This window comes from Ranitomeya imitator, chromosome 10 (genome assembly GCF_032444005.1).
Source record: "Ranitomeya imitator isolate aRanImi1 chromosome 10, aRanImi1.pri, whole genome shotgun sequence".
In the NCBI taxonomy this organism is placed as follows: Eukaryota; Metazoa; Chordata; class Amphibia; order Anura; family Dendrobatidae; genus Ranitomeya; species Ranitomeya imitator.
This window is the reverse complement of record NC_091291.1, coordinates 139,100,334-139,127,579: the sequence shown is the minus strand read 5'-3', so window position 1 is coordinate 139,127,579 and position 27,246 is coordinate 139,100,334. Positions and strand designations below refer to the sequence as shown.

The 27,246-nt window shown below is 47.1% G+C and overlaps 2 protein-coding genes across 3 annotated transcripts in view; both read left to right on the top strand.

Moving 5' to 3' along the window:
* The first annotated feature begins 4,646 nt into the window (after positions 1–4,646).
* Positions 4,647–13,965, top strand: PGD (phosphogluconate dehydrogenase). Its single transcript, XM_069742233.1, has 13 exons — positions 4,647–4,786; positions 8,821–8,896; positions 9,226–9,405; positions 9,842–9,907; positions 9,987–10,105; positions 10,265–10,331; positions 10,712–10,846; positions 10,935–11,124; positions 11,732–11,862; positions 12,808–12,941; positions 13,164–13,263; positions 13,499–13,621; positions 13,725–13,965. Exons 1-13 carry the CDS (start codon positions 4,779–4,781, stop codon positions 13,842–13,844), a joined length of 1,449 nt encoding a protein of 482 aa, XP_069598334.1. The 5' UTR covers positions 4,647–4,778; the 3' UTR covers positions 13,845–13,965.
* Positions 13,966–20,987: 7,022 nt separating this feature from the next.
* CENPS (centromere protein S) overlaps positions 20,988–27,246 on the top strand; it is a 29,848-nt gene continuing 23,589 nt past the window's right edge. For both annotated transcript variants that reach the window (XM_069740694.1, XM_069740692.1), the window contains exons 1-3: positions 20,988–21,111; positions 25,692–25,815; positions 26,457–26,490. In XM_069740694.1, the coding sequence (XP_069596795.1) occupies positions 21,076–21,111; positions 25,692–25,815; positions 26,457–26,490 (194 nt within the window). In that variant the 5' untranslated portion in view covers positions 20,988–21,075. The remainder of the gene's footprint in view (positions 21,112–25,691; positions 25,816–26,456; positions 26,491–27,246) is intronic.

Sequence of the window (27,246 nt, the reverse complement as noted above, 5' to 3'; positions counted from 1 at the left end):
TTCGGCCATGACTGTAAGTATTATAAATGGTAGTTGTGTGGGGTTAACATTGGAGCTTCAGGTTAATTCTTTGCCCTGACACCTTATTCTATATAAAACACTTTTTATGTAAGTGACATTTTGTAAAATTGTCAGAAATTTCCAGTGTTGACACCAAATAAAATTGAAACCTTTTTAGGGTATGTGCACACGTTGCGGATTTTGCTGCGGATCCGCAGCAGTTTCCCATAAGTTTACAGTACAATGTAAACCTATGGGAAATCAAAAACTGTGCCTATGCTGCGGAAAAAAACATGCGGAAACGCAGTGTTTTATTTTCCGCAGCATGTCAATTCTTTGGGTGGAATCCACAGCGGTTTTTACATCTGCTCCAATAGAAAACTGCAGATGTAAAACCGCAGCGGAATCCGCAGTAGAAAGCGCGATAAATCCGCAGGAAAAACCGCAGCAGTTTTCCCCTGCGGATTTATCAAATCCGCTGCGGAAAAATCCACAGTGGACCATTCTACATGTGCACATAGCCTTGTAGTTTTGGAAATGAGCAGTCAGATCTCGTGGAATTATAGTTTTTCATTTGAGTGGTGTTGTACAAAGAAAAGCTGTGCACGCCAAGTACCCCGAGCCTCCGGTATAAGGCGGGAGCCGTCCTTTATTCCGCCGTCTGCCCGGTATCCGTCTGCAAGTTGTTTGTGGCTCGTTCCTATACGGTAAAACAGACTATGCACGTTATTATGGAGAGGGACAATGCAAAAAGACGCAATATACACACACACACACACTCTCCCTATTTTGGCCAGATGCCATGGTACCCATCCTGACTGTGGCCACTGTTGGGCACGTACGCGCCTACCGATAGCCACGGACACTGTGTACCTAGCCCAACCATTAGATCCAGGGCGCTCGTTGGGTGCAGGGTTGGCCGCTGCTGGGGATTAGGGTTAGATGCAATATAAACATGAAGGCCACAATCTGCCGCTGGCTATGGAAGCGATCCAGCTGATTTAATAAGTCATTTTGACTCAGCAGATTTCTGCCTCCTCCCAGACCGGGCCCAATAGATGACGACATGCTGGAGCCGTGTCCTCACGTCCCACAGATCCATCTGAGATCTCGGCTGCTTCCTTGTGTTGCGCTGGATTCACCAGATTACAAACACAAGGAACTTTACCTAGAAATCCATGAATTGTCCTCGTCTCACAGTTCTGTATATTGCAGGGAAAGCTGAGTGGCGGCCAGTGTGGCTACCATTGATCAGGGCTTCCCACCAGGCTTTCCTACACTCCTGTACGGCATATGAGCAGGAAAAAGAACCCTGTGCCCATTCTGGAACACGTCTAAATCTAAAAGGCCTCATTCACGCGATATTAGTTTTGCATCAGAGTTTGTATGAAAAAGCCAAGAGTGGAACTTTCAAAGAAAAACTATAATTGAAAGATTGACGCATCTTTGGTATTTTGGAGACTCTCCTGATTTTTGGCTGCCAAATCCCGATGAAATTCTTATCGAACATACTGATGTGTGAATGAGGCTTTATCAACGCTGTAAGAATCTTGTGGGAAACAGGGGCGGGAAAGTAGATTTTTTAACCTTTTTTTTAACCTTTTGTATTTTGCTTTTTAAAGAATGGGTTTTCTGAGACTGGGGAGACGTCCACTATTCCTTCCCGTCTACCCCCTTAACCTTCACCGCCCCAAACTCATGTGAAGATGTTATTTATCATTCTTTCTAGGCCACAAACCTTGTCAGCAGGGGTATTTTGCATTAAATTTTGCAGCTTTTTGCCCTTTCCAGAAGTGATTGAGGCGTAAAAAAGAGGCCAAACTCCTCTCCATACCGAGCATTTCCCATAATGTGCAGCAGAAGATGGCGGCACCTTGTGGCTGAAATGTCATTTTCTGGCACACGGAGAGTCCAATAGACGCACTAGTTGTATTAGGCCACATGTGCCTCTTAATGCATTTTGTCTCCAGCTGTAGAATAAAGCGCCGGTCTTATCAGTTATCCCCGTGTCTGTTTTCATTGATTTCCCTGTCTGTACCGAGTAGGAGGGCACTAGAGAAGAAGCCGAGCAGGACAAGTGTTTGTGGCCCCTCCATAATGCTGTATGTCTTTCTTCAGCCTTTATTTCACAGCTGCCTATGTCCTAATAAACCCTGCGGTGAGGAAATCGCAGGATCCTGAGCGAGAAGAGGACGGTTTCACCACTCTGCGACTTGCACCCATGAATTACATTTCACATCCTTCCTCCTATGTAACCTGGTAACGCGCAGACCCATCCTGGGCACAGTCCCAGCACCGGCCTGAGCATCGAATCATTGACTCGTCCTAGGACACAGATTCTGCCACCTGCTAGGACCCCACAGGAAGGACATGGGAAGGAATGGTGGCTCCTGCACACTTGGCTATGACCCATATGGGAAGGATAACCCATCACAGCATAGTTTATTCTTCTCTTATTGGATTATTTGGACCCCAGAACAAAATAGGATCCAAGTGGGCCATTAGGAAGGAGCTATCACTTATGGAAAAAAAAATAGCCTAGGACAGGCTAGCCCCTCACCGATGGCCCACTTGGACCCCATCACATATGGGAAGGAGAGCCCAGTATAGCTCCTTCCCAATGGGCCACTTGGACAAAATCACAGTGGAAGGATAGCCCAACACAAGAAAGCACCTTCCCTACGTCCCGCTAGATCCCAATATACATTGGAACGGTAGTCCAGAATAGGATATTTCTTGCCCCTTGAGTCAAAATCACATAGTGGAAGGATAGCCCAGCACAGGATAGCTCCTTCCTGATGTCCCTTAAGACCCCAATATAAATGGGAAGGATAGCCAAGCACAGGATGGCTCCTTCCTGGTGTCTCTAGCCCCCAATGTATATGGGAAGGATAGCCCAGCACAGGATGGCTCCTTCCTTGTGTCTCTTTAGTCCCCAATGTATATGGGAAGGATAGCCCAGCACAGGATGGCTCCTTCCTTGTGTCTCTTTAGTCCCCAATGTATATGGGAAGGATAGCCCAGCACAGGATGGCTCCTTCCCGATGTCCCTTTAGTCCCCAATATATATGGGAAGGATAGCCCAGCACAGGATGGCTCCTTCCCGATGTCCCTTTAGTCCCCAATATATATGGGAAGGATAGCCCAGGACAGGATAGCTCCTTTCCGATGTCCCTTTAGACACATATATATGGGAAGGATAGCCCAGCACAGGATAGCCCCTTCCTTGTGTCTCTTTAGTCCCCAATATATATGGGAAGGATAGCCCAGCACAGGATGGCTCCTTCCCGATGTCCCTTTAGACACCAATATATATGGGAAGGATAGCCCAGCACAGGATGGCTCCTTCCCGATGTCCCTTTAGACACCAATATATATGGGAAGGATAGCCCAGCACAGGATGGCTCCTTCCCAATGTCCCTTTAGTCCCCAATATATATGGGAAGGATAGCCCAGGACAGGATAGTTCTTTCCCTTTGGGTCATTTGGACCTCAGCACAGGATAGCTCCTCCCCGATGGCCCACTGGGACTCATCACATATGAATAGGATAGCCCAGCACAAGATAGTTCATCCTGATGGCCCACTTGGACCCATGACTTCTACATGGGGGTGAATAAAAAGTATCTGCATACTAATCACTGAGCCCCCCTGTATTAGGTCAGTCTCACTTGTCCTTCATTTTCGGTGCGAGTACAGACCGTGATGTCCAGACCGGCCCTCCGCAGCCTCATGTACAACCCTCGGCCGGTCCGGACTGTGAATGTCGGTCATGTGAAATCAGCTCGATAAACTCCTGGAATCCCACATAAATGTGACAGCTGCTAATGGGCCGGAAACCTACAGTGTGAATGTAGCCTAATACCGGCCGTAACGAGGGGTCACTGCACCGCCGGCTACAGAGGCTTTATATTTACATTTCATTATCCCAAAGGTTTGTGTCCATAATAACAAGAGCGTCGTTCCTCATCGCCTGCTGCTCCTCGCCAGCCTTTGCGGGCTTGACCCCTGCAGTCAATCACTGGTCAGGGATCTTGTGAGATTTCTACCACTGCAGCCGGTTGCAGACCAGCAGAGAGACTAGTAATGATATGCGTTTATTTTAGGGAGAAGAAACCTTGGGGTACTAAAATAAAGAAACAACCCCTTTAAGAACCACTGAAATAGAGGCCACTCTCACAAATAGCATTTTCAGTCAGGACCTTCCACCCTCCTGACCTCACAACCAGCACCACCCTAGTCACAGGTCGTGTCTGGTACTGCAGCTGCATTGTAGCACATGAGGCTGAGCAGTAATTCCACAGACATCCTGCTGCAATGTGTGGCGCTGCTTTTATTTATTATTTGAAAGCATAATACTGGACAACCCCTTTAAGTGGCGCCTCCAGAACAATCTGACGGCAGCCTGTGGGGTCACGGGTAGTGATGACAGTGCAGTGACCTCCGCACCTTCACCCCTGACACTGACCCTCCGGCAGGTGACGAGCAGCTTCCTGCAATGTCATCCTCCTGTCAGCAGGGACAGGGTTAACAGCTCGGCCTGTGATTGCTCTGGTCTGATTGGTCGGCCCACTGCCTGACGAGACATTGTCCCCTCTCATAGGATTAGTCGCCACCAGGCCACGCCCTTTTACCTAATCCGGGGCCAATCGAAGAGAGGGTAGGGCGTGACGTCAGGTGGTCTTTAGAGAACTACATGGGCTGAAGCCTGGAGCTGTCATACGGCGGCGAGAGGAGCAAGAGGCGACGAGCGGACACCGACATCACCGAGCAAGCAACATGGCGGAGTGAGTGCGGGAGGGAGACGGGGCCGGGCGTGAGGGGAGCTGAGCCTGTGGGCGGCGCCTGGCAGGGCATGCTGAGACTTGCAGTTCTCCAACTCCTATCTGTCATGTGGGGTCACAGTGCAAATCTGTCAGAACCCAGAGAACAATATTGGGTGACAGGTACTGGGGTCTGAGGGCGGCTGCCCCCTAAGTCTGCACCCCCTGTATTCAGGCTCTGCACCCCCGATATCTGCATCACCTCCTATAGCTGTGCCCCCCTGACTGCGCCCTCTGCACCCCCCTATATTCTTTCTCTGCGCCCCCTATAGTCTCCCTCTGCGCCCCCCTATATTCTCCCTCTGCACCCCCCTATATTCTTTCTCTGCGCCCCCCCATATTCTCCCTCTGCGCCCCCCCTATATCTGCTGCGCCCCCCCTATATCTGCTGCGCCCCCCCTATATTCTCCCTCTGCGCCCCCCTATATTCTCCCTCTGCGCCCCCCTATATTCTCCCTCTGCGCCCCCCTATATTCTCCCTCTGTGCCCCCCTTGACTGTTCCCTCTGCGCCCCCCCCATATCTCCCTCTGCGCCCCCCCCATATCTCCCTCTGCGCCCCCCCTATATCTCCTTCTGCGCCCCCCCTATATCTCCTTCTGCACCCCCCTATATCTCCCTATGCGCCCCCCCTATATCTCCCTCTGCGCCCCCCCTATATCTCCCTCTGCGCCCCCCCTATATCTCCCTCTGCGCCCCCCCATATCTCCTGCGCCCCCCCTATATCTCCCTCTGCGCCCCCCCTATATCTCCTTCTGCGCCCCCCCTATATCTCCTTCTGCGCCCCCCTATATCTCCCTCTGCGCCCCCCCTATATTCTCCCTCTGCGCCCCCCCTATATTCTCCCTCTGCGCCCCCCCTATATTCTCCCTCTGCGCCCCCCCTATATTCTCCCTCTGCGCCCCCCCTATATTCTCCCTCTGCGCCCCCCCTATATTCTCCCTCTGCGCCCCCCCTATATTCTCCCTCTGCGCCCCCCCTATATTCTCCCTCTGCGCCCCCCCTATATTCTCCCTCTGCGCCCCCCCTATATTCTCCCTCTGCGCCCCCCCTATATTCTCCCTCTGCGCCCCCCCTATATTCTCCCTCTGCGCCCCCCCTATATTCTCCCTCTGCGCCCCCCCTATATTCTCCCTCTGCGCCCCCCCTATATTCTCCCTCTGCGCCCCCCCTATATTCTCCCTCTGCGCCCCCCCTATATTCTCCCTCTGCGCCCCCCCATATTCTCCCTCTGCGCCCCCCTATATTCTCCCTCTGCGCCCCCCCATATTCTCCCTCTGCGCCCCCCTATATTCTCCCTCTGCGCCCCCCCTATATTCTCCCTCTGCGCCCCCCCTATATTCTCCCTCTGCGCCCCCCCTATATTCTCCCTCTGCGCCCCCCCTATATTCTCCCTCTGCGCCCCCCCTATATTCTCCCTCTGCGCCCCCCCTATATTCTCCCTCTGCGCCCCCCTATATTCTCCCTCTGCGCCCCCCCTATATTCTCCCTCTGCGCCCCCCCCATATTCTCCCTCTGCGCCCCCCCTATATTCTCCCTCTGCGCCCCCCCTATATTCTCCCTCTGCGCCCCCCCCTATATTCTCCCTCTGCGCCCCCCCCCTATATTCTCCCTCTGCGCCCCCCCCTATATTCTCCCTCTGCGCCCCCCCCTATATTCTCCCTCTGCGCCCCCCCCCTATATTCTCCCTCTGCGCCCCCCCCTATATTCTCCCTCTGCGCCCCAGTATTTGTGCTCCCCTCCTCCTGTACATGTATTTTCCCCCCTGTATAGACGTCAATGACAATGTTGTTTCGGTGATTTTCATCGACTTCTATGAAGTTGCCATCATGGTCCACAACATACGGGGAGACTTGTCACCGGCCCCTAACCTTAAAGGGGTTGTCCCACTGACATAAGCTATCGCTGGGGTTCTCTCTGCCCATGAGAACAGGGGTCCTGCGTTCCCGTTATCGGAGCGTTGGGGGACACATGCGCCTCCGTTCCCTGTATGGGGTGTATGGGGTTGATGATGTTCGGCTCCTGGGATTTTGTCGCACACTCGCTGACACTTTTACCCCGACAGTCGGTCATTCAGTGTTCTCGGCACTGGAGGATCTGATGACGCCTTCACTGTAGGGATCGGCAGCACCACAGCTTTGTGCTTCGGGTTCTCCCCTCTTCGGAGCGCTCATTGCCCTCTGGTGAGTTAGTGGTGTATGGACTGATGCACAGACCTCGGCCTCGCGTGCGGCTGTCGGGAGACTCGCGGTCGCTCCGTGTATTATGGTCCGTGTACGCACTGTGTCTCTGATCATCTTCCTTCTCTTACTGGGGGTTGTACTCCTAGTTTACAATATTCCATGCACTGAAATCTCTCTGGATTTGTGCAGTCTGAGGACGCAGTGATCAGTGGTGAGGACGCAGAGATCAGTGGTGAGGACGCAGAGATCAGTGGTGAGGACGCAGAGCGACCTTGTGGCGTCTGGTAGCCATATGTGCATTGTATTGACCTTTTTTTTTTTTTTTTTAGTTTTGCAGGTAAAAGTTGTTTTACCTGAAATACCACCCACCCATTAGCCATCAGCCTGTAACCTGCAGGGAGACTCAGCAGCCGCTCATTGTTTGTCTGATGGGACGATTTTAGACCGACGCAGACACCAATAGACGGAGCAGTGGAGCTGGAGCCACTGATCGTAGCTGCATCTCCTGCAGATTGCTCTGTGGATTTCGTACTGGACCCACAGGGGAACGTTCTCTTAACCTTAGAGCAGATACAGACCTTTCTACTGGGCTCAGAGGATTAGTGGCAGAATATAAAGGGTTAATAGTGACCCCCGAGTCCCGGTAATGGGAATCCTTAGTTTCCCTGATTCTAATCCGCCTGCTGGAGGCCGTGATGTAACGTGACAGCGATGGAGTCTGGATTTTCCCAAGGAACCAATAATCCTGTGTAGTAATGAGATCAGTTATTTATATACCGGTTAGATGATCTATGGTAATTAGCTCCAACATGCAAAACGCCGCTCGTCAGGAGACTACACCTCCGGCATATCCTGGAGCTATGGAGCATTGTGACTGCTGGCTGATCAGACAGAGCCTCCTGGTTCAGGTCTAGGTTTCCTGTAGTAGGTGATATTGGGGCAGATGCAGAATTTCCCTGGTTGCTCATAAATCTATTGCAGAATAAGAATGTGTAAAATAGACGCTCCCTGCTCTGACTAATAACACCAGGAAGACGGAAGGTGTGTCAGGCTGTGTAGAAATCCAGGTATTTACAGTTTAATGCTGTCCATGCAGGAGAGGGTTAATCCCCGGTGCCCTTGTTTGTTCTAGCTGCATGCCACATCATGCCATTACCTGGTGGCACACGGCGGGCAGCTTTCTATGGCTCTGTAGAGAGCGCCTCGTGCCTCCATAGCCACAGTGTCTTGTTTTCCCCATACAGACAAGTCTTCCTTCATTTTGGAGCAGCTCCTGAGTTTGATCCTATAGAGCGGATTTTTGTGCTTTTATTCTGCAGCAAGAAATCCCGAAATCTGCATAAAAATTGCCCTGATCACTACGAGCTGTGGATGTCACCGCAGTGCAGCCGATCGGCCGCAGTGAAGGCTGCACTGGATTATGCCCCTGCAGGTGTCACAGCAGGAGCTCTGTGGGAATAAACCCTTCAAGAAAGTCATAGCCCATCGTCAGGACAGGTGATCAGATCAGAGGGGGTCACAGAAAGCTCTGCCACAATGCTGCTGTGCCGCCCTCTCCCCAACTTCTCCTCCATAGATCTCTGCAGCCTGATAAGACGTGACGTCTGTAACAGACAGGTAGCAGTTTTATTGTCCACACAGAGTGCTGCATTCTCTTTCCAAAATCAACACATGAAGTGAGTGATCGCCTTTGTGCGCGCTCCTCGATCCAGTCACTGCTGGGTGTGTACGATAATCTCTCCCCGCCGTGTCCTCCGCTGACCTCCGGGTTCATGAAACTCTATTCTTAATTTTGTTTTGTTTTTCCTCTCTACCAGAGCTGATATCGCTCTTATCGGATTGGCTGTGATGGGCCAGAACCTGATCCTGAACATGAACGACCACGGCTATGTGGTAAGTGGTGAGATGGCGAAACGCTTCGTTGGCTCAATGTTGGGTTATGTAACACCCGGCACTTGGGTGACTTCCTTCCTTGGTGAACATCAAATGTGTGCCAACAAAAATTTAGCAAAATAATGGAAAAATTGCTAATTGTGGGTGTCTTGCGAACACTACGCCTCCCAGTGGGGCATGATGAGAGATGGAGCTTTGAATTTGGAAGTCAACGCCCTATACCAACGGGCTCAATCTACAGCACTCCAGCTGTTGTGCAACTACAACTCCCAGCATATTTGCAGCTGTGCATGTTACATGTGGTCCGATATGTGACTGTTCTCCTCCAGGTTTGTGCATTTAACCGGACGGTTTCTAAAGTTGACGAGTTCCTGGCTAATGAGGCCAAAGGCACCAAGGTGATTGGGGCACATTCCTTGCAAGAAATGGTCTCCAAGCTGAAGAAACCTCGCAGGGTCATGATGTTGGTGAAGGCCGGGCAGGCGGTGGACGACTTCATTAATAGCCTGGTATGTATTGCTAGCCGTATAGGCTCCTGTGCACCATCACCGTGCAGGAGTATGTGCGCACACTGTCAGTGCCCAATTCAATGAGCCCTGATTTGCCTGGTGCTGGCCATGGCCACCCTGCCAACACATGCTGTTTATAGTCGCATTGGTCCTCCGTGGGCACTGGGGACATCTGTACTATGGCGTCTCACAATGCAGGGTGGAGGACGCACGATCCGCTCGGATTATTATTCCCTATCTGCCCAATATTTACTCACAATCTGTAAATACACACAGGATCCTTTGTGCCGTGCCCGCTCCCGATGGGCACGGCCTGTGCCCTATTGACATTACCAGTTGGGTAAGAATGCCCTCGCTTCTAGGAGTAAATCTCCTGAGTCATCTGATCGGGGCATTTCTGGCCGGCCTGTAACTTCTTCTTGTTCTATGACTGCAGGTTCCTCTTCTTTCACCTGGTGACATAATCATCGATGGCGGCAATTCGGAGTATGGTGACAGCACGGTAGGTTTCCCTCTGGACTGCCGTGATTACAGGGTCGTTGTGTCTGCTGAATATTCACCGTATTATTATTTCCTTTCAGAGGCGCTGTAAGCAGCTGAAGGCCAAGGGCATCCGGTTTGTGGGCAGCGGTGTCAGCGGAGGAGAGGACGGGGCCAGATACGGACCCTCTCTGATGCCCGGAGGAGATAATGAGGCTTGGTGAGAGTTCTGAAAAGTTCACTTTCCTTTTCTTACAACTTTTGAGGTTTATTTTTTTATTTACCCCAGACAGAAATTGACGTGATGGAAAATAAATGTCCGCTGTGCCCTCCGCAGACGTGCCAGGGATCACTCAGGGGGTTCTCTTTTCTTTTTCAGGCCTTACATTAAGGACATTTTCCAGAGTATCGCAGCGAAGGTCGGCAATGAGCCGTGCTGTGAATGGGTGAGTCAATGTCTGTGATGTCTCGGGACCAAAGTCGCCGTTGTTTTGCATCATTGGGATTCTTAGAGTTGATAGATAAGGGGGTCTCTAAGTTCAAAGCCCCATTATTGAGAGGATACAAAGAGTGCTGCAGAGGACGTGCCCACTGCTGTATGGGATGGGGACCCTTTAAGGATGGTAAAGGGTTAACTCAGCATTGGCTGTTATAGGAGCATTTGATTGACAGGATGTAGTGCCTACATGTGTGTACAGCGCCCCCTGGTGGTTCTGTGCCAGTTTAACCTCGTGTGTGGATTATGGACACTTGCTATTTATCTTCAGTCTTTCTCGTGCTTTTATATCTGGATATGACCGCCATATTCTGATCTGTTTCCGGGCAGGTGGGTGACGAAGGCTCCGGACACTTCGTGAAGATGGTTCACAATGGCATTGAATACGGGGACATGCAGCTGATCTGCGAGGCGTACCACCTGATGAAGGACATCCTGGGGATGGAGCAGGACGAGATGGCGAAGGTGCGGCATTAGGACGTGCACTAGAAAAAAGACTTCCAGAAAGAGCACAAAAATAATAATGTATATATAATTGTTTCCCGTCCTTCAGACGTTTGAGGACTGGAACAAGACGGAGCTGGACTCTTTCCTGATTGAGATTACGGCTGACATCCTCAAATTCCGGGACACGGATGGAAAGCACCTGCTCCCGAAGATCCAGGACACGGCGGGGCAGAAAGGCACCGGGAAGTGGACCGCCATCTCCGCTCTGGATTTCGGGGTCCCTGTTACTCTCATCGGTAATTTTCTTCAGTCACCTCCTCAGATCTTTGATGGGGCTGGACGGCTTTATTTCCTGGGGCAAGCGGCAGAATTTGTAAAGCAGCTTTGGTGTGAATGCACTGAACCTGCGCTGTGTCCCAGCATTTAGCTGCTTTATGGCTTTTTGCAGCAGCTCTCCACTCTAGGGACCCCCTTTACTGCCTCCAAACTTAGTATTAAGCAACAAGGGAGAGAGGCCGCTAAATGTAGACTCGCATACAAGTGGTGGTAATATAGTATTTTTTAGTGCTTGGAGATTGTTTTCCTCACCGCAGCTGAATGATTTACATCTGTTAGCCAGCTTGACTACATGTGGGGATTCCCTAGTAACCAGGCAACCCCCACATGTAGTCAGCCTGGCTAATAGCTGTAAGTCATTCAGCTGAGGCGATGAAAACTAAATCTCGGAGCACTAAAAAATACTCTGAGGACCCCCGAGCATGCTCGGGAAATCTTAAGTAACAAGTATATTCGCTCATCACTAGTGAGCAGTATTTTTCGTGGGCGACCTCCTTTATAATGTGCAGTGAGAACCCGGCCGAAGGTCCTGTGAAAAGCTCCTTACACTTGTCCTTGATCCCGCAGGTGAAGCAGTGTTTGCTCGCTGTCTGTCATCCCTGAAGAAGGAAAGGATTGTGGCGAGCAAGCAGCTTCAGGGCCCAAAACAGGCGCCATTCAAAGGAGACAAGAAGGCGTTCCTGGAGGACATCCGCAAGGTAGGAACTAAAAAGGACCTAAGACTAATGATAGAAATGAAAGCTGCAGACCCTGAATCGGCAGGAAATGCTGGGTGACTTTAGCTGTGAACGCTGCAGTATTATGAATGCAGCTCTGGGGTATAATAACCGTTACACCGATGCCTCTACCTTGTGCCAGTCATTACACTGGTTACCCATCCACTCAAGAATCCAGTACAAAACTACTACCCTCATCCACAAAGCACTCCATGGCTCAGCACCACCCTACATCTCCTCTCTGGTCTCAGTCTACCACCCTACCCGTGCCCTCCGCTCCGCTGATGACCTCAGGTTAGCATCCTCAATAATCAGAACCTCCCACTCCCGTCTCCAAGACTTTACACGTGCTGCGCCGATTCTTTGGAATGCACTACCTAGGATAATACGATTAATCCCCAATCCCCACAGTTTTAAGCGTGCCCTAAAAACTCATTTGTTCAGACTGGCCTACCGCCTCAATGCATTAACCTAACAATCCCTGTGTGGCCTATATTAAAAAAAAAAAAAAAAAAAAAATTAATTAACTGGTTCATGCAGCTTTACATGAACACCCAAGCCTTACACTATGGCTGGTCCGAATAACTATAGCAATTGTTACCATCCACCTCTCGTGTCTCCCCTTTTCCTCATAGTATGTAAGCTTACGAGCAGGGCCCTCACTCCTCTTGGTATCTGTTTTGAACTGTATTTCTGTTATGCTGTAATGTCTATTGTATGTACAAGTCCCCTCTATAATTTGTAAAGCGCTGCGGAATATGTTGGCGCTATATAAATAAAAATTATTATTATTATTATTAATAACGCTGTCAATTGTACAAACTCCTAATCCTGTAAATAAATACCGCTCTGATATATTATTGTTATGAAGACATGTTCACATTTCTGCACCAAAAAATGCCTTAACTATATTCTTCTTCCCTTCAGGCTTTATATGCATCTAAGATCATTTCTTACGCACAAGGATTCATCTTGTTCCGTCAGGCGGCAAAGGATTTTGGTTGGAAGTTAAATTACGGAGGGATTGCAATGATGTGGAGAGGGGGCTGCATCATCCGCAGGTAATGGGGGGGGGGTGTTGAGGTTTACAGCTACTTTCCAGTTGTCTTAAAACCACAAGTCCCAGCGTGTCCTGACGTCTCAGAGTTGTGATTTTTGCAGCAGCTGGAAAGCGAGAGGTCGGAGATCACAATGTAGACGTTTATTTCTAGTTTTTATTTTGCTGTAACGTTGGGCTGCCTCTTTTGTCTTTTTATGGTTATACTATATATATTTCTTTTCAGTGTGTTCTTGGGTAAAATCAAGGAAGCCTTCGACAGGAATCCTGATCTTCAAAACCTCTTACTGGATGATTTCTTCAAAAAGGAAATGCACAACTGTCAGGTGAGCAGATAAAGGAGGTCACCCACAGTCCGGCACTTTCCATGTCCTGAATTAATGTTTGCATAACTCTTAGCGCCCTGGATGCTGCTGCATCTCTGTGCTTCCTGCCCCTATTATCGGGGTAGCTCACTTGCTGCAGGAGATGATGGCGATTCTATAAACCACATGGAGGGGCTGGGGTCCTATTAAAGATGTTTGCATTCACTCACTTTGGTTTCCTCCTCTTGTTCTCCAGGAATCCTGGCGCCGGGCGGTGAGCACCGGGGTGCAACATGGGATCCCTATGCCGTGCTTCACCACAGCTTTGTCTTTCTACGACGGCTACAGGCATGAAATGTTACCAGCAAACCTGATCCAGGTGAGGGGGTTTATTTTCTGGAACTGCTGCTGAACTACAACTCCTATCCTGCCCTTGTGGACTCGGGTTGCAGAGTTGATGCTGGTTTTGTTCTTTATTTCAGGCTCAGAGAGATTACTTTGGGGCTCACACCTACGAGCTCCTGACCAAACCTGGAAACTACGTTCACACTAACTGGACCGGTCACGGAGGCAACGTGTCTTCCTCTTCCTACAATGTGTGAGCTGCTCGTCCTTCCTCTGAGAGATTTGTCTGGACCCATCGTAGTCACTGTCCTATGTGTTGTCCGTTTTTTTTTTTTTTACTAATCAGTTTAGTACAAGAATAAATGTTTTTATATGGTTGCTGCCTTGAGCCGTGATTCCCAGATATCAGTCTGCTAAGATATTACTGCATACAGTAACGAGGACTTTTCTATAAAAGGAAGAAAACTTTTCTGTTCTCCTGAACCCTTATATGCGTCGCTTTCTTACTCGCAGTTTTGCTCCAAATGTTCTTTTCCTGCACCTCCCGTCTTTCAGGGTTGACTCCCAGCTTCTTTTTTTTAGTCTCCAGAATACACCGAAAAAATGTCCAGTCCTCCTGCCTTGGTTGCCCCGAGGGCTGGACAGCAGTCAATCATGATGACGAGACCTTCTCACCTCACCTGTGATTTAATCTCCTGCATGTAGAGAACAAAAGATGTTCTGGAATTGTGACTGGGTCCAAACTTAAATTTCACCATCAGGGAAGTGTCGCAGAATGACTGCACTGTATTGTCAGGAATTAGACGATGAATCCAGTGAGGGTAGTAGTAGTAGCCAGTCGTGCATTTGGGGGCCCTACATCGCTCATACTACTGTAGAAGGTTTTGGTGTAGATACGGCATGGATCAGCACGATGGCTGGGATTCGGCAAACTGGTTTCCAGTGTAAAACTACTACAATTCACAAATGTGCAAAGACTTTGCGCCAGTCCTGAACATCCTTTATGAGAGGTGTAGAGCGACACATTCATAATTTATGCCACAAAAAAAGTGTAAATTATAATAGAAATGAATGACACCTCTTTAATCCAGTGCACTGTTCAGACACCGGCGTGTCCCACTGACCTCCATCAGGGCTGAATAAAGTAGTATACATACATATATATTTATCACAAAACAAATGTAAATATTAGACAAAGATAATACAAGTAATAACAAAATGTAGTTTCTAAATGAAGGTCTTTACGACAAATGGAAAAAAATATCCAAACCTACAGAGTCCTGTGTGACAAAGTGATTGCCCCCTACACCTAATAACTGGTTGGGCCATTTTTAGCAGCACCAGCTGAAATCAAGCGTTTGTGATAACTGGCAATGAGTCATTTACAACACTCTGGAGGAATTTTGGCCACTCATCTTTGCAGAATTGTAGTAATTCAGCCACATTGGAGGTTTCCGTGAATGAACAGACTTATTAAGGCCACAGGATCTCAATCGGATTAAGGTCCGGACTTTGACTAGGCCACTCCAAAGTCTTAATTTTGTCTTTCTTAAGCCATTCAGAGGTGGTATTGATGCTGTGTTTTGGATGATTGCTGCTCCATAACCCAAGTGCGCTGCAGCTTGAGGTCACATACAAATGACCGTACATTCTCCTTCAGGATTTTTGGTTAGACAAAAGAATTCATTGCTCTATTTACCACAGCAAGTCTTCCAGGTCCTGAAGCAGCAAAACAGCCCCAGACTATCACACTACCACCACCATATTTTACTGTTGGTATGATGTTCCTTTTCAGAAATGCCGTGTTACTTCTACACCAGATATAAAGGAAAATAAACCATCCAAAAGGTTCAACTTTTGTCTCCTCAGTCCACAGAGTATTCTCCCAAAAGTCTTGGATCATCAAGATGTCTTCTGGCAAAACCACATCTATCATTTATGTTCTTATTGCTCAACAGTGGTTTTCGTCTTGTAGCTCCTCCATGCAGGCCATTTTTGCCCAGTCTCTTTCCTATAGTAGTCATGAACGCTGTCCTTAACTGATGCAAGTGAGGGCTGCAGTTCTTGGGATGTTGTTGTGGGGTCTTTTGGGTCTTCATGGATGAGTTGTCGCTGCACTCTTGGGGTAATTTTGGTCAGCCGGTGACTCCTGGGAAGCTTCACCAATGTTCCATGTTTTTGCCATTTGTGGCTAATGGCTCTCACTATGGTTTGCCGGAGTCTCCCAAAGATCTGAAAACTGTTTATAACCCTTTCCAGACTGATAGATCTCAATTACTTTTGTTTCTCATTTGTTCCTGAACTCCTTTTGGATCTCGGCATTAAATCTTGCTTTTGAGTATCTTTCGGTCTACTTCACTTTGTCAGGCAGGTCCTATTCAAGTGATTTCTTGATTGAGGGATGAGGTGAGGCAGTAGTCAGGCCTGTGTGTGATTAGGGAATGTGAAGTCAGCTTCCCAAAGATGTGATAAACCATACAGGTCCTTCTCAAAAAATTAGCATATAGTGTTAAATTTCATTATTTACCATAATGTAATGATTACAATTAAACTTTCATATATTATAGATTCATTATCCACCAACTGAAATTTGTCAGGTCTTTTATTGTTTTAATACTGATGATTTTGGCATACAACTCCTGATAACCCAAAAAACCTGTCTCAATAAATTAGCATATTTCACCCATCCAATCAAATAAAAGTGTTTTTTAATAACAAACAAAAAAACCAACAAATAATAATGTTCAGTTATGCACTCAATACTTGGTCGGGAATCCTTTGGCAGAAATGACTGCTTCAATGCGGCGTGGCATGGAGGCAATCAGCCTGTGACACTGCTGAGATGTTATGGAGGCCCAGGATGCTTCAATAGCGGCCTTAAGCTCATCCAGAGTGTTGGGTCTTGCGTCTCTCAACTTTCTCTTCACAATATCCCACAGATTCTCTATGGGGTTCAGGTCAGGAGAGTTGGCAGGCCAATTGAGCACAGTAATACCATGGTCAGTAAACCATTTACCAGTGGTTTTGGCACTGTGAGCAGGTGCCAGGTCGTGCTGAAAAATGAAATCTTCATCTCCATAAAGCATTTCAGCCGATGGAAGCATGAAGTGCTCCAAAATCTCCTGATAGCTAGCTGCATTGACCCTGCCCTTGATGAAACACAGTGGACCAACACCAGCAGCTGACATGGCACCCCACACCATCACTGACTGTGGGTACTTGACACTGGACTTCAGGCATTTTGGCATTTCCTTCTCCCCAGTCTTCCTCCAGATTCTGGCACCTTGATTTCCGAATGACATGCAAAATTTGCTTTCATCAGAAAAAAGTACTTGGGACCACTTAGCAACAGTCCAGTGCTGCTTCTCTGTAGCCCAGGTCAGGCGCCTCTGCCGCTGTTTATGGTTCAAAAGTGGCTTTACCTGGGGAATGCGGCACCTGTAGCCCATTTCCTGCACACGCCTGTGCACGGTGGCTCTGGATGTTTCCACACCAGACTCAGTCCACTGCTTCCTCAGGTTCCCCAAGGTCTGGAATCGGTCCTTCTCCACAATCTTCCTCAGGGTCCGGTCTCCTCTTCTCGTTGTACAGCGTTTTCTGCCACATTGTTTCCTTCCAACAGACTTACCATTGAGGTGCCTTGATACAGCACTCTGGGAACAGCCTATTTGTTGAGAAATTTCTTTCTGGGTCTTACCCTCTTGCTTGAGGGTGTCAATGATGGCCTTCTTGACATCTGTCAGGTCGCTAGTCTTAAGGTACTGTCACACTAGACGATATCGCTAGCGATCCGTGACGTTGCAGCGTCCTCGCTAGCGATATCGTCCAGTGTGACAGGCAGCAGCGATCAGGCCCCTGCTGGGAGATCGCTGGTCGGGGAAGAAAGTCCAGGACTTTATTTCGTCGCTGGACTCCCCGCAGACATCGCTGAATCGGTGTGTGTGACACCGATTCAGCGATGTCTTCACTGGTAACCAGGGTAAACATCGGGTAACTAAGCGCAGGGCCGCGCTTAGTAACCCGCTGTTTACCCTGGTTACCAGCGTAAAAAAACAAACAGTACATACTTACATTCAGCTGTCTGTCCCTTGCCGTCTGGTCCCTGCACTGACTGCTGGCCGCAAAGTGAAAGTGAAAGCACAGCACAGCGGTGAGTCACACAGCGGTGACTCACCGCTGTGGCTGTGCTCTGCTTTCACTTTACGGCCAGCAGTCAAGGCAGGAACCAGACGGCAAGGGACAGACAGCTGAATGTAAGTATGTACTGTTTGTTTTTTTACGCTGGTAACCAGGGTAAACATCGGGTTACTAAGCGCGGCCCTGCGCTTAGTTACCCGATGTTTACCCTGGTTACCGGGGACCTCGGGATCGTTGGTCGCTGGAGAGCTGTCTGTGTGACAGCTCTCCAGCGACCAAACAGCGACGCTGCAGCGATCCGGATCGTTGTCGGTATCGCTGCAGCGTCGCTTAGTGTGACGGTACCTTTACCCATGATGGGGGTTTTGAGTAATGAACCAGGCAGGGAGTTTATAAAAGCCTCAGGTATCTTTTGCATGTGTTTAGAGTTAATTAGTTGATTCAGAAGATTAGGGTAATAGGTCGTTTAGAGAACCTTTTCTTGATATGCTAATTTATTGAGACAGGTTTTTTGGGTTATCAGGAGTTGTATGCCAAAATCATCAGTATAAAAACAATAAAAGACCTGACAAATTTCAGTTGGTGGATAATGAATCTATAATATATGAAAGTTTAATTGTAATCATTACATTATGGTAAATAATGAAATGTAACACTATATGCTAATTTTTTGAGAAGGACCTGTAGTTAATTTATATAGAAAATGTAAGCTTACCAGTCCAAGCGTTTTGACCTCCCAGTTGCAGGCCGACGCCTCACACGGATGAGGCAGACACAGTGTAAACCAAAAGAGAAAGAAAATTCCAGCAAATGGCGAAGTATGCTAAAAAGTAACTTTTATTCCATGTAAGTAAAATTAACCAACATATGACATCCAGCACTGAAACACACAGCAAGCGAAGCGAATGATCAACACATTTCGACTTGCGTCTTATCCATGATCTGACCAGGGAACACATTGTTGCAAGTCTTAGGGTACCGTCACACTATAACATTTCGATCGCTACGACGGTACGATTCGTGACGTTCCAGCGATATCGTTACGATATCACTGTGTCTGACACGCAGCAGCGATCAGGGATCCTGCTGAGAATCGTACGTCGTAGCAGATCGTATGGAACTTTCTTTCATCGCTGGATCTCCCGCTGTCATCGCTAGATCGGTGTGTGTGACACCGATCTAGCGATGCGATCCAGCGATGCGTTCGCTTGTAACCAGGGTAAACATCGGGTAACTAAGCGCAGGACCGCGCTTAGTTACCCGATGTTTACCCTGGTTACAAGCGTTAAACTAAAAAAAAACAAACAGCACATACTTACATTCTGGTGTCCGTCAGGTCCCTTGCCGTCTCTGCTTCCCGCACTGTGACTGCCGGCCGTAAAGTGAAAGCAGAGCACAGCCGCTGTGCTTTCACTTTCACTTTACGGCCGGCAGTCACTGAGTGCGGGAAGCAGACTGCAAGGGACCTGACGGACACCAGAATGTAAGTATGTGCTGTTTGTTTTTTTTTAGTTTAACGCTTGTAACCAGGGTAAACATCGGGTAACTAAGCGCGGTCCTGCGCTTAGTTACCCGATGTTTACCCTGGTTACCCAGGGACCTCGGCATCGTTGGTCGCTGGAGAGCTGTCTGTGTGACAGCTCCCCAGCGACCACACTACGATTTACCTACGATCACGGCCAGGTCATATCGCTGGTCGTGATCGTAGGTAAATCGTATAGTGTGACGGTACCCTTATAGCTCTTCCAGTGTCTATCTCTAAAAAGATTTACATATATGCTAATTGTGTCAATTAATGAAAACTTTACTTTTTAGCAACATTCGCCGGATTTTTTTTTCTTAGTTAATTTATGTTTTAAGGTGGGCAATCACTTTTTCACACAGGGCCCTGTAGGTTTGGATTTCTTTTTCCTTTAATAAAGACCTTCATTTAAAAACTGCATTTTGTGATTACTTGTTATCTTTGTGTAATATTTACATTTGTTTGATGATCTGAAACATTTTAAGTGTGACAAACATGGGAAAGACTAGGAAACCAGGAAAGGAGTCAGACGCTTTTTCACACCACTGTATATGGAATCTGCAGCTGCTGCCCACAGAGAAGCGTCGGGCCGAGGGTCTCACTCTTGGGCTCTTTCTTCCTCTCCGCTTAAGGCTGTGTTCATACACAGTGGTAAAGCTGGGAATTTTTTTTTCTCTGGATTTTCCATTGGGAATTCTGTGTATGACCGACCGCACCTGTAATGTTCGTGAGAAAAAAACGCAGCGTAAATCGTCCTGCATTGTGGATGTCTTTGTAAGCTGCGGCTTTCATCCTGTGAAATACGTGGCAGATTCGCTGCATTTCTACCATTTTAGGCTACGTTCACATTAGCGTTGCGTCGGGGGCAGCTGCGGCGACGCATGCGTCATGCGCCCTTATATTTAACATGGGCGCATGGACATGCGTTGCTTTTGCGTTTTGTGACACATGCGTCACTGTGACGCATGCGTCAGGGCGCAGAGGACGCTGCATGATGCAGTTTTTTCTGCGCCAAAAACCATGCAAAAGTGGATGCATGCGTCACAAAACGCTGCGTTGTGCATGCGTTTACATTTGCGTTGTGCGTTGCGTCGCCGACGCTGCACCGCACAACGCAAATGTGAACGTAGCCTAATCCACAGAGGATTTTGCTGATTTTTTTTGCAGCAGAATTTCCACAGCATTGGACGCAATGGGCCTGTCCTTCCCTGAAGGCGAGGTGCCCGTCGCTCCTCTCCATCCCACGCACCGCTAGCAGAATTTCCATAGACCAAGCCCCTGCAACGCCGCGGGGTCTTATGCGCCAAGCTGGGGTGCAGCATTTCCACCATTGCGGTGAAATCGGAAGGTTTTCTCGTCCCCTTGCGCTGCCTTTGGGGTGTAGGACCCTGGACCGCAGTTTCACAGCTTCTCTAAGGGCCACCATCTCTAATCAGTACATATCGTAGAGACACAATGGCCATATGGACGAGAATTCAGCTCCAAGTGACACAAAACCGAATTCTGTGGTGTTTATAGGTCACAACTGGTAACTGGAGGCTGTTAAATGGTGTAATAATGACAAGTGGATCATTAATAGCCCTGATATCGATGACCTATGATCACAACCTGCTGGGACTTGTAGTTCTACCTCTGCAGGAACGTTCTGCTTATAAACACACTGACGCCAGTAGAGGAATAAACAGGAAGAGTCCCTGCAGGAGCAGAAATTGGCCTTCATTTAAGCTTCGCGTCGCGGTTTGGTCCGCCTCGGTGCCCGTAGTTGACATTTGGCGGTAAAAGTGCGGACTCGGAGGGAGTTAGTGACGACTGACTGGTTAGGAAGAGTCATGGCGGAGGATGAGGAGCGCGGACTGCAGAACAAGGTAACGGGCTATCAGTAACTCATGTGCCGGTTATTACCGGAGTGGCCGGTGAGGTACAGAGCCGCGTGCACCGTGCTGACATCCTGCATCTGCTCAGTCAGTGCCTCGCGGCCACAATGTTGTGCTGAGTGCTCACTGCGCCATCTTGCGGAGGTTTGGAGTAACGCTACGCCATGATCTTGTCGCTCAGCGCGCCCTCTGCTGGCCACTTCAGTGATGAGCACCGGTGTCTCCTTGTAGCTTTTTAATTGCTGTTTATGACGTCACATTTATCCAATGACTTCATGATTGTGCAAGAAAGTCACGCGACGAAATCTCTCAACAATGCTAGGATCAGTTCTTTATAAAAAAAAAATATATTGCTGATCAGGTATTATTTTTTGGGATATATATACACCGTATATATATTAGACTAGCTGAAGAGCCTGCCGTTGCCTGGGCATAGTAAATATCTGTGGTTAGTTATAGCACCTCACTTCTCTTATTTTCCCATCACGCCTCTCATTTTCCCCATCACACCTCTCATTTTCTCCCTCACATCTCTCATTTTCTCCCTCACATCTCTCATTTTCTCCCTCACACCTCTCATTTTCCCCCTCACTCCTCTCATTCCCCCCTAACACTTGTCATTTCGACCTCACATCTGTCATTTTCCGATCACTCCACTATTTTCCCTCACTTCTCTCATTTTGCACTCACACCTTTTCATTTTCACCTCAGTATATACATGTTTGTCATCTCCCTTATATATAGTATACACCTGTATGTCATCTCCTCCTATATATAGTATATACATGTATGTCATCTCCTCCTATATATAGTATATACATGTATGTCATCTCCTCCTATATATAGTATATACATGTCTGTCATCTCCCTTATATATAGTATACACCTGTATGTCATCTCCTGTATATAGTATATACCTGTATGTCATCTCCTCCTATATATAGTATATACATGTTTGTCATCTCCCTTATATATAGTATACACCTGTATGTCATCTCCTGTATATAGTATATACCTGTATGTCATCTCCTCCTGTATATAGTATATACATGTCTGTCATCTCCCTTATATATAGTATACACCTGTATGTCATCTCCTGTATATAGTATATACCTGTATGTCATCTCCTCCTATATATAGTATATACATGTCTGTCATCTCCCTTATATATAGTATACACCTGTATGTCATCTCCTGTATATAGTATATACCTGTATGTCATCTCCTCCTATATATAGTATATACATGTTTGTCATCTCCCTTATATATAGTATACACCTGTATGTCATCTCCTGTATACAGTATATACCTGCTGTGTGTCATCTCCCCTGTATATAGTATATACCTGTATGTCATCTCCTATATATAGTATATACCTGTATGTCATCTCCTCCTGTATATAGTATATACCTGTGTCATCTCCCCTGTATATAGTATGTACCTGTGTCATCTCCCCTGTATATAGTATGTCATCTCCTGTATATAGTATATACCTGTATGTCATCTCCTCCTATATTTAGTATATACATGTTTGTCATCTCCCTTATATATAGTATACACCTGTATGTCATCTCCTGTATATAGTATATACCTGTATGTCATCTCCTCCTATATATAGTATATACATGTTTGTCATCTCCCTTATATATAGTATACACCTGTATGTCATCTCCTGTATACAGTATATACCTGCTGTCATCTCCCCTGTATATAGTATATACCTGTATGTCATCTCCTATATATAGTATATACCTGTATGTCATCTCCTCCTGTATATAGTATATACCTGTGTGTTATCCCCCCTATACATAGTATATACCTGTATGTCATCTCCTCCTGTATATAGTATATACCTGTGTGTCATCTCCCCTGTATATAGTATGTTCCTGTGTCATCTCCCCTGTATATAGTATGTACCTGTATGTCATCTCCTCCTCTATATAGTATATACGTGTGTCATCTCTCCTGTATATAGTATATACCTGTGTGTCATATCCTCCTGTATCTAGTTTATACCGGTGTGTCACATCCTCCTGTATTAGACCGCATTCACACGTTATTTGCTCAGTATTTTTACCTCAGTATTTGTAAGATAAATTGGCAGCCTGATAAATCCCCAGCCAACAGGAAGCCCTCCCCCTGGCAGTATATATTAGCTCACACATACACATAATAGACAGGTCATGTGACTGACAGCTGCCGTATTTCCTATATGGTACATTTGTTGCTCTTGTAGTTTGTCTGCTTATTAATCAGATTTTTAATTTTGAAGGATAATACCAGACTTGTGTGTGTTTTAGGGCGAGTTGTGTGTGGCGACATGCATGTAGCGACTTTTGTGAGATGAGTTTTGTGTGGCGACATGCGTGTAGCAACTTTTTGTGTGTCGAGTTGCATGTGACAGGTTAGTGTAGCAAGTTTTGCGCATGGTGAGCTTTGCGCGTGGTGAGTTTTATGTCTGGTGCCTTTTGAGTATGTGCAAGTTTTGTGTTAGGGAACTTTTGCATTTGTTGCAACTCTTGTGCATGTGGCAATTTTTCCGCGTGTCCAAGCTTTGCGTGTGGCGAGTTTTCCATGAGGTGAGTTTTGCACGTGTGGCGAGTTTTGCGTGAGCCTAGTTTTTGCATGTGGCGAGTTTTGCGCGTGGCGAGTTTTGGGCGGCGACTTTTGTGTTTCGACTTTTATGTGGCGAGGTTGGTGTATGTGTGGTAAAATGTGAGCTGAGGGTAAGCACGTGGTAGTGTGTGGCGCATTTTGTGTGTGTGTTCATATCCCCGTGTGTGGTGAGTATCCCATGTCGAGGCCCCACCTTAGCAACTGTACGGTATATACTCTTTGGCGCCATCGCTCTCATTCTTTAAGTCCTCCTTGTTCACATCTGGCAGCTGTCAATTTGCCTCCAACACTTCCTTTCACTTTTTTCCCCATTATGTAGATAGGGGCAAAATTGTTTGGTGAATTGGAAAGTGCAGGGTTAAAATTTCACCTCACAACATAGCCTATGACGCTCTCAGGGTCCAGACGTGTGACTGTGCAAAATTTTGTGGCTGTAGCTGCGACGGTGCAGATGCCAATCCCGGACACGCACGCGCTCGCGCGCGCTGGTGCCATCTGGGTTTTGCTATGACCATGCACTATAATAATTATTGGATATATTATTAATTATTTATTATTAATTCGGCCTTAATTCATCGTCAGTATTCTCCGAAATGGTGTAAATATGCGTGAAATGAGTGGAATGACGCGTCGGTGCCAAGGACCTTCTGACTTTCTTTAACTGTAATCTGTCTTTTTGTACAGAATTTTTTTTTTTCCAGATTATTTTTTTTTTTACTTTAGTAAAATTCTGATGGTTCTTTAGACTTACAGATGCTCGGGCTTTTTTTTTTTTAAATATTTGTCACTCGTTTTTTTTCTCCCCACTTTTTGACCTCGTTACGGCTTTTTTTTTTTTTTGGAGAGGTGCAAAAATGCAGCATTTTACAGCTGCAGCCAAATGAGTGAGATCTCCAACATCTCCTTCGCATTGTGTTTTATTTTTCTTCCCCTTTTGTAAATTGATCTACTTTGCGGTATGTCAATTATTTTACTGTTTTTATTGCTTTTTCTCAGTTGAGATCAATTAGAAAAAAAAAACCAAAAATGTTTTCTGCAGAAAAAAACAGATTAAGGCTATGAGGACACGTTCAGGAATGTCTGCAGAAATTTCCTGAACAAAACCGGACTTTTTCTGCAGAAAATCCGCATGCGTTTTTTTTTTTTTCGTGTTTTTTTTCAGGATTTTTTGTGTTTTGTTCCGGAGCTTCCCAATGCAATAATATAGTAAAAAATCCACAAAATTAATGAACATGCTGCTTTTTTTTTTTTTTTTTAACCGCGATGCATTTTTTTTTGCGGAAAAAAGATCGCAGCATGTGCACAATAATTGCGGACTGCATTGAAATGATGGGATACTTAATGTAAGCGTGTTTTTTTTTTTTATTTTTTTTTTAGCGTTTGTTCCAGCGAAAACGGCCTAAAAAAATGCGGAAAAATCCTGAATGTGTGCACATAGCCTAAATATTGAACAATTCCCAGTGGACTCACTGCCGCAGCCGGGACGCTACGTGTGATCAGAGCCTCCGATCGCCTTTCTATTGTTTCTGTAGTTGCAGATTTCGTGGCGTACCCCAGCGGTGAGGATTGGGCTTTTTCCGTACTGGTGGTCACATCCTGACTATAGTCTCATCCGCTTCTCTTATGGAAAACTCCTTTAAATGAATTTCCTGTCGTGCATAAATAAGTAATCACGTATGCCAGTTTTCCAGCGCACGTTGTAGTACATTTGTTGCGCTTTTGTCGGCTCAAGTCCCCTTTTATTAAACCTCATCCGGTGCAAAAAGTTGCAAAAGTTTGATCAAACACCACCATGACCCGAGATGATGATGATGAGAGCACTTGACCGTCCGGATTGGGGGTCCCATTCATCAGACCCTTATCTTTTGATTTGTCCTACTTCTGGGCACGCCACGTTCACCCCTGCGAGGCTCGGAGACTGATCCTTTCTTGCTTTTTCTCCCCTGTTTTTCTAGCCGCTGAGGGCTGCCGTGCATTACACTGTGGGGGGTCTCTGCCAGGAGACTGCGGAGGAGAAGCACGTCACCTTCAGCAAGCAAGCAGTCGCAGCAATTTCAGAGATCACCTTCAGGCAGTGCGGTAAGAGCCCCCGTAAAAGACGTCTCTTATACCTTTTTTGCCCCCAGTTCTGTAAAGATCTGAGACGGGCTGATTACTAGGATCTTGCTTCTCTAGCAACTTGTCAGATATATGTATCCTTGGCATCCGGATGGTCAGAGGTTAAAAAATGGACATAAAGAGGATTTCCCGAAAATGAACCTTTTCAAGGTCTGATCTGTGAAGATTGTGGGGTAAGACCCCCATCTGTGCCAGAACTAAGGGGCGACATTGGCCTCTTTGTAGGAAACGGTACCCGTCCCCATTAAGCATTGCACTGGTCCTAGTCACTTAGACTGTCTCACAGCTGAGAGTTTGTTACAATGGCTTCCAGTCTCCACAACTCTCTCCTATGTATCGGTATCACTGTCCGGATATTTTTATTCACTGACATCAAGCAAACGTTTTCAAAATGGTGAAAACTTGAAATTTAAATTAGAAACTTTTCATTATGCAATGATTGAGCTGTATTCGTCTAAACCAGAACCCCCCTATAATTCCTGCCCTCACTTGAAGCGCTCGCTCCTCTGTCTTGATGTCCTTCCAAGATTTTTAATGATGAGTTTTCCCAGCCTCACTAATTAATTAAGGATCTAATTTCCATTTTTTCTCTCACTCAACAGAAACGTTTGCAAAAGACCTTGAGATGTTTGCACGGTAAGTGTGAGAGTGACAATACCGGTGATCTCCAGATCCCTGCACCCCTCACACCCATGTCACCAGATCCCTGCACCCCTCACACCTATGTCACCAGATCCCTGCACCCCTCACACCTATGTCACCAGATCCCTGCACCCCTCACACCTATGTCACCAGATCCCTGCACCCCTCACACCTATGTCACCAGATCCCTGCACCCCTCACACTCATGTCACCAGATCCCTGCACCCCTCACACCTATGTCACCAGATCCCTGCACCCCTCACACTCATGTCACCAGATCCCTGCACCCCTCACACTCATGTCACCAGCAGCACGAGATAGCAGAATTAAGGGAAGGATGTGATACGTATGTAACTGCACAGCAACGCTGTATATCCTGTATTATACTCCAGAGCTGCACTCACTATTCTGCTGGTGCAGTCACTGTGTACATATATTACATTACTGATCCTGAGTTACCTCCTGTATTATACCCCAGAGCTGCACTCACTATTCTGCTGGTGCAGTCACTGTGTACATACATTACATTACTGATCCTGAGTTACATCCTGTATTATACTCCAGAGCTGCACTCACTATTCTGCTGGTGCAGTCACTGTGTACATACATTACATTACTGATCCTGAGTTACCTCCTGTATTATACTCCAGAGCTGCACTCACTATTCTGCTGGTGCAGTCACTGTGTACATACATTACATTACTGATCCTGAGTTACATCCTGTATTATACCCCAGAGCTGCACTCACTA

Bases quoted from the DNA above. Each gene is read 5' to 3' on its own strand.
- PGD (XM_069742233.1), top strand. The intron at 11,125-11,731 runs GTAATTTTCTTC...TTGATCCCGCAG, and splicing joins GGTCCCTGTTACTCTCATCG to GTGAAGCAGTGTTTGCTCGC. The intron at 12,942-13,163 runs GTAATGGGGGGG...ATTTCTTTTCAG, and splicing joins GGGGGCTGCATCATCCGCAG to TGTGTTCTTGGGTAAAATCA.